Source organism: Hermetia illucens, chromosome 5, assembly GCF_905115235.1.
Source record: "Hermetia illucens chromosome 5, iHerIll2.2.curated.20191125, whole genome shotgun sequence".
NCBI classification, from domain to species: Eukaryota; Metazoa; Arthropoda; class Insecta; order Diptera; family Stratiomyidae; genus Hermetia; species Hermetia illucens.
This window is the reverse complement of record NC_051853.1, coordinates 106200074-106214425: the sequence shown is the minus strand read 5'-3', so window position 1 is coordinate 106214425 and position 14352 is coordinate 106200074. Positions and strand designations below refer to the sequence as shown.

General features: G+C 33.1%; 1 protein-coding gene across 4 annotated transcripts in view; it reads left to right on the top strand.

Moving 5' to 3' along the window:
• The window catches only part of LOC119656758 (disks large 1 tumor suppressor protein), a 139324-nt gene that overhangs the window by 114507 nt on the left and 10465 nt on the right, over positions 1–14352 (top strand). Inside the window, exons 13-14 of one of the 4 annotated variants that reach the window (XM_038063325.1) lie at positions 3922–3966; positions 7947–8027. The exons of 2 other annotated variants lie outside the window; for them this stretch is intronic. In XM_038063325.1, the coding sequence (XP_037919253.1) occupies positions 3922–3966; positions 7947–8027 (126 nt within the window). The remainder of the gene's footprint in view (positions 1–3921; positions 3967–7946; positions 8028–14352) is intronic. One more of the 4 variants, XM_038063327.1, reaches the window with a different exon arrangement.

The window sequence follows — 14352 nt, the reverse complement described above, 5'->3', positions numbered from 1 at the left end:
TGCGACTTTTTTTTATACATCCTGCAAAGTTGATAACATGGCTCTAGATTCAGTTAAAGCGACAAGCAGAGTTGAACTAAAAATGCAAAGCAACAAAACGAAGGTTTTCAGTCTGACTGGTCATCGTACTTTTTCTCTCTGCATTACTGGACAGAGCAGTGAAGGTGTCGATCAATTTGTATACCTAGAAAACGTTTTTTTCTACCGCGACGTCCACTAAAATTGATGGCGGTTGACGTATTAACGGCGCCGGGTCCGCCTTGGCAGTTCTGTCCAAATTCTGGATATGCCGTTATTTGATCACCAATATTCAGTTGTGATCTCATTCAAACTCCAATAGTGAGGGAGGCGATGAGTAGTCGTCGAAATATGCATATTTATAAAAATTTAAAAAAAATGTTTAATAAAGGTTTGTATTTTTTTATTTGTAATTAAATTGTGATTGTGCCAATGTCCTCTCTGTGTTACTATATCAAAGCAGCACATGGGAAATAACCACCACTGTTACTTGTAAACTCTACGCACTCGCCAACCTTGTGGACGTCGTGTCATAAGGACACTCTAGCATTCGTAGGCCAGATACCCGTGGACGTTTTGATGAGAAAACGCTATGTCCCTTTCAGGAGTCAATGGAAATCATGTCTGGTATGAATCTCTAAGGTCCTTTTGTAGTCAAAGTTCCAATTTAGCCTCAAATGGCAGTTAAAGCATTTTACTAAAAAGGGATGGGAGTTTGAATTCATCCAACTTTCTGTTTTTGGTGAACATTAGGAGACTATTCTTGTCTTGTTTATGGTGAGATTCTCACTACTCTATTATGAGCTTATTGTGCCATCTACGAGATCGTTTGCAGAAATTTTCTGATATGAGTATTCTGATGTCATCAACCTTGCCGAGCCCTGGGGCATGAAACCTTGCTTCTTCAGTAAGACTAGTAGTTTGCCTACTACAAGGTGACACTTAACGGTCTACAAGCTTTAACTTCTGTTTGGTCTCTCCTTGACTTGATAGCCCAATGGTTGTAGGTTTTAACTATGTAGATGCTGCTAGTATAGATTTTAACTAGATACTGCTTTATAAATGGAGATGCATGCACCTAAACCGGATAGTTTGTAGAGTTCATGTGAAATTATCGCCTTGTCTATTTCACCGTATTAAGGCTGAAGGCTCGACTAAGAATTATACCATATGGTGTCGTCTATTTGTTTCCGACTTTTGCTAGCCGCTTTCGCTGCTTTGTTTGTCCTTTCACTATATTTTTAGTCTTAGTGTCACAGGCAAGTTCGGAAGATTCCAGTCGCCTTTACTTCCCTTTTGTGTAGAACTGTTTCATTTAACTAATTTTTATTTAAGAAGTGGAAAGTGGTGAAAATATTCTACGATTCCCGTTCCAGTTTTGTGTATGCCGTGTTGAGTCTCTGAAGATGCATTTCTTCTGGAAGTATTTCCATTACTCTGCAGAATCTCCTTCGGGAATCAATTTTGGCTTTACGGATTCTTTCCGAATAATGGGTGTTTCATCACATTCCTCCCGTCGCTCTCTCCTTCTTGGCCTATTGAATAATCGATGTATCTTCCACGGTAGTTTTCCTAGTTTATGATTTCACAGTATCCTTGTCAGCCTACAACTATTTTCATAAAAGGTGGTAATTCCCCTGTTTAGTTCATCTATGGCTACCACAATATTGTGTTGATTTCCACCACTTTCTTTATGCCCCCATTTAAATTTCCCAGATTGCGCTTGTATCGTTCCCAGGTACTGTTTGTGGGTTGCGATATACAATATACCAGTGATCTGGAAGAGCGGGCTGATTAGATACACCCCTTTGTAGTACATTCAAAAAGTTGAAAATGTAATATCAATTGCTACCTCTTTTCACGTGCACAAATTTTGCCTAATAAAAAACTCATAAAGGTACTCATCCCTCCTGCTCTTGATGCTTTTGCAAGCTTCGTCATGCGCATTTGCGTCTGCATTAGTTGATGAGGCCTTTAATTCCGTCGTTATCGCTGCGATCTGCGGGATTCTATTAAATAGACAAGCTGGCTTCAATTAAAACCATTTAACAGTAGTGTTTGAATTTCGGACTTGAGGAATATATATGTTCTAGGCTTGCCAGAGTTCATGTCAGCAATATGTAAATTTACCTTCCACGTTTCTGAGAGCGGCTATTCTTCCATTTACTAGTCAAGTTTCCTGGAACTATCATCTTTTACTCTCAGGTCCTCGGATTTAATTAGTGGTCTGTTTGCTGCCGTATCAGTTTTTCTATGCTGAAGGTTTATCTGAACAATGATGGTGCGTAGACGTGGTTCATTCACACTAAGACACCATAACAGTGAATAAATTAACATATTACGGTGAGAACACTCTTGCTATTTGTAAACTCCTGGAAAATAGCTTTACAGCCGTCGCTTAAGGGATCTTCATTAATACAATACTTTACTAAAAAAAAGTCAAGCGACGACGGCTTTACGGTTTCTTACCAGGGCAGAGGCAAATCGTCAGACGCTGCCTCACCTCTGCCCTGGGAGCAGCGTGACCGTAGCGGCTCGCAGATGTTGAATGCTCCTTTATATAATTCGTAAAACACGACATGCCTACGAATTATATTGAGCGCAAATCCGCCTTATTGACCAAAGCTGGCCAGGGCCATTCTCAAAATGAATAATACTTTACTAGATATTATATTATCAATAACACACAATTTATATTCCATGAATATCCAGTCAAAATCAATGGCGGTTGAAAGATGTCGAAAGACAAGAGTTGTCCGAAGCGGTTAGTGCCTAGAAGGGGAACATGGGAAAATTTTATATAACGTTTTTAGTTAATTATGTATAAAACACAGTCTTTTACTCGCGAATTCGTAAAAGCCCTCAGATTAAAATAATAAAGTAGTTACTTTCTATTTGCTTTCGACTTGTTTCGGATTTAGTTTTTTGTTTGTTATTTCAAAGTCCCCCAAGAGTTTTTCCTCTAATCTTGAATTCTATATTAGGTGTAGAAAACAATTGAAGAAACTTTCGTTTGAGTTCATAAATTATTTTACTTTCTTGGATTTGGGTATTGATCACGATGATATTTTTCTTCTCATATTATCTCCCTATGCGCCACTTGTCCGATGAAAAAGCTATATTTTGTTGTAGAAAACAGGTCATAAATAAAGGAAATGCCTATAAACGGAATGTAAAATTTCTGATTGTTTTATTAAATATTTGGGAATTATCAGGTGAGATTGATGGTTAGCAGTAGGAATTCAATAAAAGGCTTTCTTGATCAACTTAATGTCAACTGAAAAATCAAAACCATCTTAACAAACGAAGGTTAATTCTATTTATATGATCGCCCCAGATGAAGAATCTAAACAATCAGGCTTTAAATAATAAATTTACTTATTCGCGCTTAATAATATTATAATTCATTTCTCTCATTCATTGTGTTTGATTATATCGACTATCTTTAACTAATGCTACTTCGTAAATTTTAAAATTCATCATTTAATTTCAAAATATTTTTCTGTTCATCTATTTTTTCTATTATAACGATACTTACAAACACATAAATAAGCTCTAGTTTCACTTATCTTTTCCTTGAAAAATGTGAATTATTTAATGTTTGAAAGTGGCGGGTTTACATATTTTATTTAGGAACGGGTTAAAAAAAATCAATGCTTGGGACTTTAAGATAATCTCTAATAGATATCTCTATGCCACTGGAAATCTGGAAAAAAAGAAGTTCTAGATTTTCCGATCTAATTTTCTAAGCATCATGATAGTTCGAATGTGTTAGTGGCATTTAGTTATTAATAAACAACTTTTTCATTTGTTTAATTGCTCAAACGTATGTAACAAAACTCCATACACACATCTTTCTGGCTCTTAATTTGTATGTAATTTTCTATATCTGTTATTTTCTAGCTTTCATGCTTTGCTACACACAAGATGATGCCAATGCAGAAGGAGGTATGTACTAATAACATAATTTGGATGATTTTCAATTTATTTGACATTTTTCGTTACTTAACACAATATTCTGCAGAAAATTATTATTACATAATGTCATTCTATTTTACTACTTACAACTAAATTAATATTCAACCTAACAAAACCTACTATCTTGGAAAATAGATCAAAGTAGCTAATGAACAAAAATATTGTAGGGAACATCAGAATAAAGTGGTCCTTTTAACATCTATGGGGTTTTTGTTCCATTTTCACGAATCTAGTTAATTTTCATTTGTTTCTTGATAGCCAACAGTTTTGTATTCGAATTCGTCAATGTGCTTTCTTGATAAATTAAATGATATTTATTGGAAAGGCGTTTTGGCAAACCAATTGGTGTCTAGGAAAGTGTATTTATTAATCACGGATACCTATGCGAACTCGATTTTTAATTGAAGTCGAAGGTTGCCGCATTTTATGATTGTTTTGATGTTTCAACGTTTTATTTTGGCCATGGTTTCATAACTGTCTAAGAATAGGATTGGTTGCCTATGCCTAGCTTTGTTTCTTATAATTTTTCTTGTAGACTGATAACTGTAATACGAAATGTATACCAACGAAATTTTGTGATACTTATCAATTCCATTTCGAATGCCTTGTTTGTACAGTTTATCTTATTGTCGATCGTTTAATATGGAGTTGTGCACTTTCTTTATTGCTTTGATTTATTCGATTAGATTAACCCCAATTTCTAAATGGAATTTATTCTTAATTTTCTGAATTAAACCGAGACGATTTTCGTTCCATTTATGCTAACGATCACTTTCGGTAAAAAGTTAAGTTCAAGTGAATCCTGTATATGATCCAGTTAAGATATTTCCATGAAATCCCATCAAGGTCTCCGAAACGCAACAGACAAACTTGCAACACTCGATTTTTAAATAAACATCATAAGTTTAATGCAATTCCAATCAAATGGAAGCTAAATAAATAATAATGTTAATCTCTTTTAAACACACTTTTCAAAACTCGTATAAAACACCCTAGGCTCTTCTAAAACCGGAATTAGTGTGCAACGGTGATATGTAAATGGGCAAATTGATAGGCAGCAAATGAAACGAGAATTGTGATATTTTTTCGAACATCTAATAATTTCAAAATTCAGTGTAAAGGGGAAAAACTTTCGACAATAAATAAACTAAGGACTAATATCAGTTAAGATCTTAAGTTACTGGAAGTAAGGAAAATGTCAGGTCCGTGTGAACTGATTATTATCCAAAACAACGTATGAAGGAATATCATTGAATGGTATTTTAATATTTATTCATCAGCATGAAAGTATAAGCATACAACAGTTTCAAGCAGATAGATTTTCATTAGGAAGATTTGTCGTTTACTGTATGAGAAAGAATAAAAACCACAGTACAATTTTTAGAAGATATATATATCATATATACCTGAAAAAAATGTATTATTTATTGAATTTCTATTCACATTTTTTTCGATTGGATTCTATCAATGAGTTCTCATTCCTGAATAATTGCATTTATTTCATATGTATATTATATCTTCATTTTCTGTTAACCGTTTAATCGAGATCCTATATATATTTCCCACTAATTAAAAAATTGTATCCTTTTATATTTATTGATGTTATACCAGGCGTAAACCAGGCACATTTTGGTATTCATTTTTTTATTTCTGGTAGTTATCCAGTTTGAATATTAGAATATCTTCGGGAAAATATCGGATGCCTTCGTAAATTCCTTATCAACATGGGAGTTAATAATAGTCTGCAAGGAAGCCACATATTACAATCTTATCTACAAAGAGTATTATTTCCAACGGTATCATGTGATTGTTTATTTCTAACAGTATATTTCATTGATCGAGATCATATTACTTATTTACGTCTTTAAAATGTTGAGTATCTGAGTACAAAATCAAGCTGATCCGCCTATTTTCCTTGATTGTTTATTCATCAATTTCATCCATATACATACATCATTATAACGTTTTTGCACACTTTTTTTTTTGTTTCCAAAGCCAATAGAATACACATGAATCAGAGTGATTACTTAAAATATAAATTCTCGTTACACTCTTTTCTTAGTTGTGTTATATTTTGTTATTATATATATGAAGCCAAAATGAACTTTATTTGATTAGCATTTTAGCATCTCAATATTTTTTTTTTAATATTAAAAGACACTAAACGTAAACATACAATGGCGGTCGCGAGCTGTTTGGGTATTTTGAATATTGAACATTTTCAGATAGGATAAAAGAGCATATCAGGGGGCATTGCAGTTCACTTACTTTCGTTTTGAACAAAGTATATTACATAATTTTTTCGGTATTTTACCTTGCGCACTCTAGTCATTCGATCACGAATTGTAACACAAATAATATATATACTAGATTTAATTGGGTTGGTGTTCTGCTAAGGGTCTGTACCATTGAGGCTTTTCTCCATCAACTTTGTTGAGAGTTGATTTGAATAAAAAAATGTTTTCTTCTTTACTATTCTCTCTTCATACCTCGTCTTTTGTGGTATCTTTTAACTTGTCTTTTGTTGCTAATTTCCGATGATTATGGAGGGAGGAATTACAAGGTATTTTAGGTCGGCCGTTATCAATAAATATTCTGACTGAGATTTCCTTCTTGCAAGTCTTTCATCATTATTTTTGCCACGTTTCAATCTGAAAACATTTTTAAACTTCAAGTATTTCGTCTTTAAACTGATAATTAGAAATTTTAATGAAAAATATAAATTTTTTGAACGAATCTGTATATAACCAGGAGATAAACCGATTTGTTTATCAGAGTGAAATTATGCAGTGTTTCCAACGATTAATTAATTGAAGTAATAAAAACTTGTTTCTTTTCCGTTGGTGTGGGTATTTTATTCTTGCAAAAACTTGTTTGCACTGATGAAGGGAACAAGTGGTTCCCGAAATATCGGTATTTGCAAGAATAAAATACCCACACCAACGGAAAAGAAACAACAAGTTTTTATTACTTCAATCGATTTATTTAGTTTCCTTTTGATCAATTCCCGATGCTCATTATTTTAAACCTATTGATTGGCTTTTATCCGAAAATGATAAACGGCAATATGAATGCAAAGCTCTCATATATAACGATCCGTCAGCAAATGGAATTCCAAGAATGATTATGTTTTTTCATGTTTTATTTTACATTTTTCTGGTAATTGCCTGTAAACAGAGCTAATCAAATGCACGTTGCCGCGGCTGCACTCTTTTCCGTAGAGAAATGTTTCCCATTATCCTTAATGGTCTTATTATAGGAGGGATATGTACGTCAAAACCACTATAATAATTTCTCTTCAATTATTCAATTGCCGAGAGTAATTGCAAAAGTATTATAATGCTCCTACCAAAATTCGAAACTATTAAGGAAGTCAATTGATTTGTACATCTAAATGGCACCCAAATTTAAGACAATGGAAGCGGAGATGCTCGCCGATTAATTTGTGATACAAAATAGCGTCATAAAAGCAGCTGATTATGAGAAGATGCTAAATTATTATGAACACTTTGTGGAAATCAATAATTAGCATCTTATAATCTAGATAATTGTTATCCATAGTGGCACATATTTCAGATATGATATTGTGATTGTGTCTTCCTTCCGAGCAAACCACTAATGTTTATTATACATATCACTTCAATATTCAAAACATAGAATAGTGAATTATTATAGTGTGATGTTTATCGATTAGGATCTTTTTTCACCGAAAGTGAAGAGGACAACAAACACTTTAGCTGGTCATTTATGATTTCTTTATTTTAAATAGTTTCAAATATATTTTGAAAATTTGAGTTTTTATACAATACAAACAGATTAAATTGAGAAAAATCGTAATGCTCAATGCCATCGTCACCAAACTCCATTCTACTACACAACCAAAACATGTATCGAAAATCAAAAGTAATTTTTATATTTTTTTGATTATTTGATTACATTTTGAAAAAAAGGAGAGATTATCTACAGAGTGGAGTTGCCTGATATGGAGCAGATTACACTTATCTACCTGGAGAATAGTGATGCTGACTATTGTAAGTCGAGCAAAAGTTATAAACAGAATAAAATTTTGTTATCGAAATATTTGAAAAACTCACGATGTTTATGGAAAAACAATCTCTCGTAGAGATGAATTTTACCATTTTCTGTTTTGTTCACGTGTTTCAAATAAAATAGAAATCAATTGTCATTTCATCCTCATAAGTTTTTCATAAATTGCATTGCTTTATGAGTTTTAAAATATTTTAGTATGGAAAACTTCGCTTTCTGAAACGTTCAAAAGTCTTGATAAAATTTTTTTTGTCAATTATGAGGGTTTCAATGGCATGTATTATTCAGCATTATTCAAGCCTTTGAACAAGTTGTCCCAGCGCTAACTGGGCAGATCTGTTTGTTACCATATTACCTGATAATTTGATTGAAGTAAAACTGCGAGTTGGCTCTAGGCCATTATTAAAATAAACAATTATCTACGCTATGTTAGAAGCAAATATAATTGGAACTCTAGAAAGTTGGCCTGAAAGATTCAGCTTAAAATGTAACTTTGTATTCCCAGATAAACGCTGTTCTACTCGTCCACTATGCCGGAAAAGTTGCCCACTCTTTGTTTACCAATCCTTGAAATTATTTGCCTGCAGCTTTTGAAAATTCCAGCCAAACAACATTTATTTGTATTTAGATTTCCGCAAAAACGACAATTGCCTTTCTTCAATGTGAGTTCCACTTAACCATGCCGAACTAAAACTACCTTGGAAATATCATCAGATTGAGTGTACATATAGTAAATATAAAAATCCCACCTGTGGAAGCTATAAAAATGTATGCACACTTATTTCTATTCCAATACATAATAATACTGCATCATGAGAAACGATCCTGGTATTCACTTATGCAGTATTTATCACAAATTTTAAAGTTCCAAAATGTACATATAGGCAAAATATCATTTGACATCGACACAACCGAAATATGTAAAGAACTTTTTAAGAAACAGAGATGCAGTTCAGAAATAAGAAAGCTTTGCTACTTACCGAATAGAAATAAAAAGTAATCTGCCTCTTTTTTATGATAAATTTAAATATTTATCACTTTGAATATATCTGGAGCAGCAATTAATTTGCACGGATGGTAAGAAAGGCAAAACAGACGATGTTAAACAGGTTCTTTTCCATTTAAATTGATATGATAGCTATAACGTACTGAACGGATATCAATTTTCAGTAATCCAATAAAAATCTAAAGATGCACCTGCTATTTCTTTACATCTCAGAATACTCATTGTCTAAGATATTTTTTCAGTCTTCAATATTTTGTATTAAATTCATCTCATCCTATTTGACATTGTTTTCACAATCATATAATGTTAGTTTCTCTTAAAGTTGCGTTCCGCATGAACTAGGTGGTAGTCTGGAAGTACAATATGATATAGCGTTTCTGTGTTTTTTTATGGAAATTATCTATTTTTCGAATGATATATCCGAAATCGGAAAAAATTGCATTATTCCATTCAAACTAAATACGACTGATTGTTTTTGGAAATATCATTTAAACCATGTTTGAGAGATCACTCGTTTTCGATTTCAAACCCCTTTTCTGTTTCTCACTACTTGAATACTGTACATTGGAGTGATATTTTTAAGTTACAATTTGGTTTTGAATACTCAGTTCTTTCTATTTTTCTTTGCCTGGTTATGCTTTAAAGTCGAGAATCTAGATTTAGTGAAGATGGAAATTTAGATTGTTCTCCTGCGTGCTGTTATCAAACTAGCATTAGAATTAGTGATTATTTGTCAATCAAACCTAGAATCGGTAAATATATTAACAATATCCACTTGAATCCAACTCCCAATTGCGTAAAAAAAATCATTTTGCAAAACAACTCAACAAATATTACTTTTATTAATATTATGTTTATTAAAAGTTTAGTTACATTCAATTTGTTTTGCTCGTTTTCAACAAAAAAAAAATTAACATAATTGAACAGGAGAACAGAAAGAATAGTATTTATACTTAGTGCGAAGGTAGGTACTAGAATGACCTGAAAAGCAGTTGTATATATATTTTATAACTAATGACGCAAAGTAGGTCAGTGTCGTAAATTCCTGAGCATCATGTTTTTATTGCACATTACACATATGTAACAAATATTATGATAAAAAAAGATTGTATAGAAATAGATTTTAAATTTTAATTCCAATTGTAAAAGATTTCTTTCTCCTATACTGTAAAGAACTAGATAATTGAGGAATATAGATCTAGATATTGTTCCCTACTGTTAAAAGACAATATGAAATAATATAGATTAGATTGACATTTGATCCCGAAACTGACGGGATAATAATAAAGGTAGTTTCACTAATGACTCAATAAAGACGTACACACCCGCTACTCACTAATTTGGATTAATATAGAAAACGTGAGCAAAAACAGGCAAATCGATAGGATCAGTGGACTTCTGCTATTACTATTTAGGAAATTTATTTGTTGATGCAGTAATTATGATTTAATTTCGTAGAGGATTGCAACTGGATTTGATAATCAAATTGCTATAACTGGTAATCAAATTCTTATAACTACCATACCAACCTTTATATTTCACTCTTATGCCAAAGTTATGTAAGTTTATTTCGACCAAATTGGTTTCGCTATTTGTATAAATATGAAGTAGAACACTTAAAGAATACAATAAAGATGGTTGCTATTGGTATTAAATGGCAATTCACTACTTTTCGTAAGTGAAGAAATATATTGCTTGTGGGAATATTTTTTCAGAAGAATTCCTCTCTTTTTCTACGGATAGAAACTTTATTTCTTCTTCTTAAGCCTCTGTCTCATTTGTTAGTGGGATCGGCTCGTCTGGGTTGGGTTCGCCGTTTTTCTCGACTGTAACCTTAGTCCGGGTGAAGTAGTGAAGTCCTGAAATCCCCATCTAACGTATCAAACCATTGCTATATTTCTTATGTTCCAGAATAAAGTTATGAAATTTGATTACACATTTTTTTTTCCAATTTTTTCATTTCCGTTATATTTCCATGTTTTTTCCCAAAATTGATATCATGATTCGCAAATAATTTCCGAAGCACATGTAAAATTCAAGATAATTCAAATCTCTTAAATCGTGGAAGATCTGTAAAATTGCTTTGAATATAAAAATTTGCCGCGTTTTGTTTTGTGACATTGAAACCTCACCTTTAACATAAATATCCTGGTCCAACTCTATATTTCACTCAAATCGCATTGAATTCAAAAGTAAAGACGCTCTACTAATATACATTCCTTAAGGATGATGGCACACCTAGGATTGTCCGATTAATCGGTTTTCCAATTTTTGCATTTTCATCATTCGCATTATTTGCAATCTGGAGAATATTTGGTGAAAATTTTCAGTGAATATTCGAAAAAATAAGAACTTATGGGCCAAAGAAAGAATACGCGGCCGCTGAACGCGCGCATGTTACCGAAACTTCAAATCGCTGATTTCACAAAACTACCTTTTTTTGGTCGATGTACAAAATATCTCGAAAATTACTGATCCGATTGCCTTGATTTTTTTCTGGTTATTATACACATAATTATCGAGCCTTTGTAACAGGGTTTTTTCATTGCATGCTTTTTGTTTTATGGGCAGAATAAAATCAATTTTTTCGTTCAAAAAAGTCACTTCAAGTTCATACATTCACCATTTTCTCTGAAATCGATATTTTTAAAATCGACTATGACAGAGACTAGATTATAGTACCTAGTTCGATAATCCGTTTGGTTTTTTTGGTTTGCTAATTAACTCTACGAACTTTCTTTGAATTCGCATTCGATTTGACTCAGGTACTCATTCATAGCTGAGTCGACTGGCATCCGATGTCAAATCACGATACAAATCCCACTACTACCAGTGACATTTGAACCGCGACCTTCTGGACACACAAAGCAGTATTTTAGTGACGGTAAAATCATTGCCCATTTCCTACTGGTTCTGCTGGTGCCTAAACACTGCAAATCTCCCTTAAGTAAGAGATCCAGAGATGGAAATTGCAGCATCGTCTCTAAATCAAGGATGTGCGTGCTTCTAATGGCAAAATAAAAAATATTAACAGATTTGAAAAAAAACCTCCAGCATTACCTCACAAAGTATGTGCAGAAATAGTGTTCAAAATTTGAAAAGGATCGGTACAGTAATTTTGGAGTTATGAGGGGCATCGACTTTGAAACCGTGAGTTGTGGAAAAAGCGGTTTGAAGTTTTCAACACTAAAAAATTTGAATTAAAACGTTCATAAGGGAGTTTTGTCGGCTTAGCTCACACTGATGCCAAGCTCATAAAGGATTCTGCTATCATCCTCGTTGTCTAAGACATCTTTTCGTTCCTGTCTACGACGAATCCTGCCTCCTTACTCTGTTTTTCAGCTCCCTGCGCCGCTCGAATTATCGGTCATGGCTTGCATGAATGTTAGTAAAGCAAAGAATCTTCATTGAAGACACAGGCTACTGCATAGGCTGCAATCTCAACGATAAGAGATGTCCACGTGTGTTTGAAAGAATCCAATATATTAGCAGTTTCTGTGTTTTGCCATTCGCACGACGAGTCCGCGTTGAGTCATGTACGGGACGTGGTTGTTTAAACCGCTATATCTTTCTTAGTTTAGCTCCCATTTATCTTAAATTTTCACGCAATATTCTTGAAAGGTTCTGCATTCAGAAAATGAAAGAAAAGAAGGAAAAAAAATTTAAAAACCTTCAGTTTTAGAATTTGCACTGAAGCGACAATTTTCACATATTAGAACTTTGTTAGCAATAGTGCGATTTCCACGAAACTTGGTAGGATCATACTAATCCCCCTTAAATTCTATGTAGAACAATGTAACTCACTGTATGCGTGGGCATTCACAGTGGCCACTTTTCCACCAAATTTGGTATCAATCGGTACAATCGTTTCTGAAAGAAATGCGTGTGACAGACTAACAGACAGACAGTAAATCGATTCTAATAAGGTTTTGATTTACACAAAACCTTAAAAGATGAATACAACCATTAGTTATTTCCTTCTCTTATTTATAAATTATAAATGCATATAGCAAAGTATTTTCGCGACATTCCCAATAACATTGTTTTTTACATGCAATGTGTTTGTTAGGAGTTTTTGTTTGAAGAGTGAAAAGTTAAAAATAACAATATTCACTTTTGATTTAGCCAATTCCCATACATATTCTATTTTCTTTTATTTTTTTGACCAATTTTTTGTATTGATTGATATTTTAAAAAAATATCAAAACAATGTAAATATTAAGAACTAATTTTTGTATGCTAATCGCCATGATACGTAAAAACTACTCGATAGAAATATACTCGTAGGTCATTCCTGACATTAGGTAAGATTTACCTGATATGTTTTTTTTAGATTTTAGACGAAATTGTGAGAAGATGGTGCTCTCCAAATTTTGTAAGGGTACTGAAAAAAATCAAAGAGTTGGTTTCAACCAAACACTTATAAAAGTGTAGATACTTTTTACCTTACACACTTTTGTGCAAGTTTTCCGGAGGGAAAATCTTAACAAAGATTAATTATGTTTCATTCCTTTTAAACATTGTTATCATGCCATTTCGTTCTGTGATTTTTCTTGACCATTTCGTGCATTGACAAGCCATTTTTTTATTATGATTATAACAGTTACCTTTCAAAAACCCGCGTCGGTGTTGAAATCAGTGACTTCTGCAGTTTCGGAATTCGGAATAATCTACATTTTTGAATTACAGTCGAATCAAACACACGACTTTGCTCATGCTATTTTGAAACTTTCCGAGTTATTTTCCCTACTTGTTTAGGGCATCCTTCTATGCTATTTGCTTCCTTAACTCTGCGTTTTCTTCTATCGTTTGAGTTCCTTCTAACCAATTTGGTTCCATTCAGCGGTGATTTTTGTAATTTCCGGTAAGTCCGTACAGTTGACGTTCCAGATGTTTCTCGATGAGCCTCAATAGCTTCAACGGCATCAGTTTTTAGTTTGCTCCACACGTAAATTATGGAGTTTCACTACAAATTACTTAATTCTATCCCTTTCACTACGCTCATGAATGCCGTTACCTTATACTGCAGTGTCTTTTTCTCGTAGATTTCATAGCATAAATATGTGAACGCTCGTGAATGGTTATTTACGATAATTACTACTTAAGTGTAGTAATATTTCAACATTCGTCTACTGGTAAGAAAATTCCGACCATTTTATAATCCTGAAGTGTTCCGCAAAAGTTTAAAACTAGTTTGATGGAAATTACTATTTCCGTATTAATTACTAATCCATTTATGATTAATGTGTCGTTATACTAATGGCCTGAACTTCAAATTTCACTTGATACGACGTATAATTTAA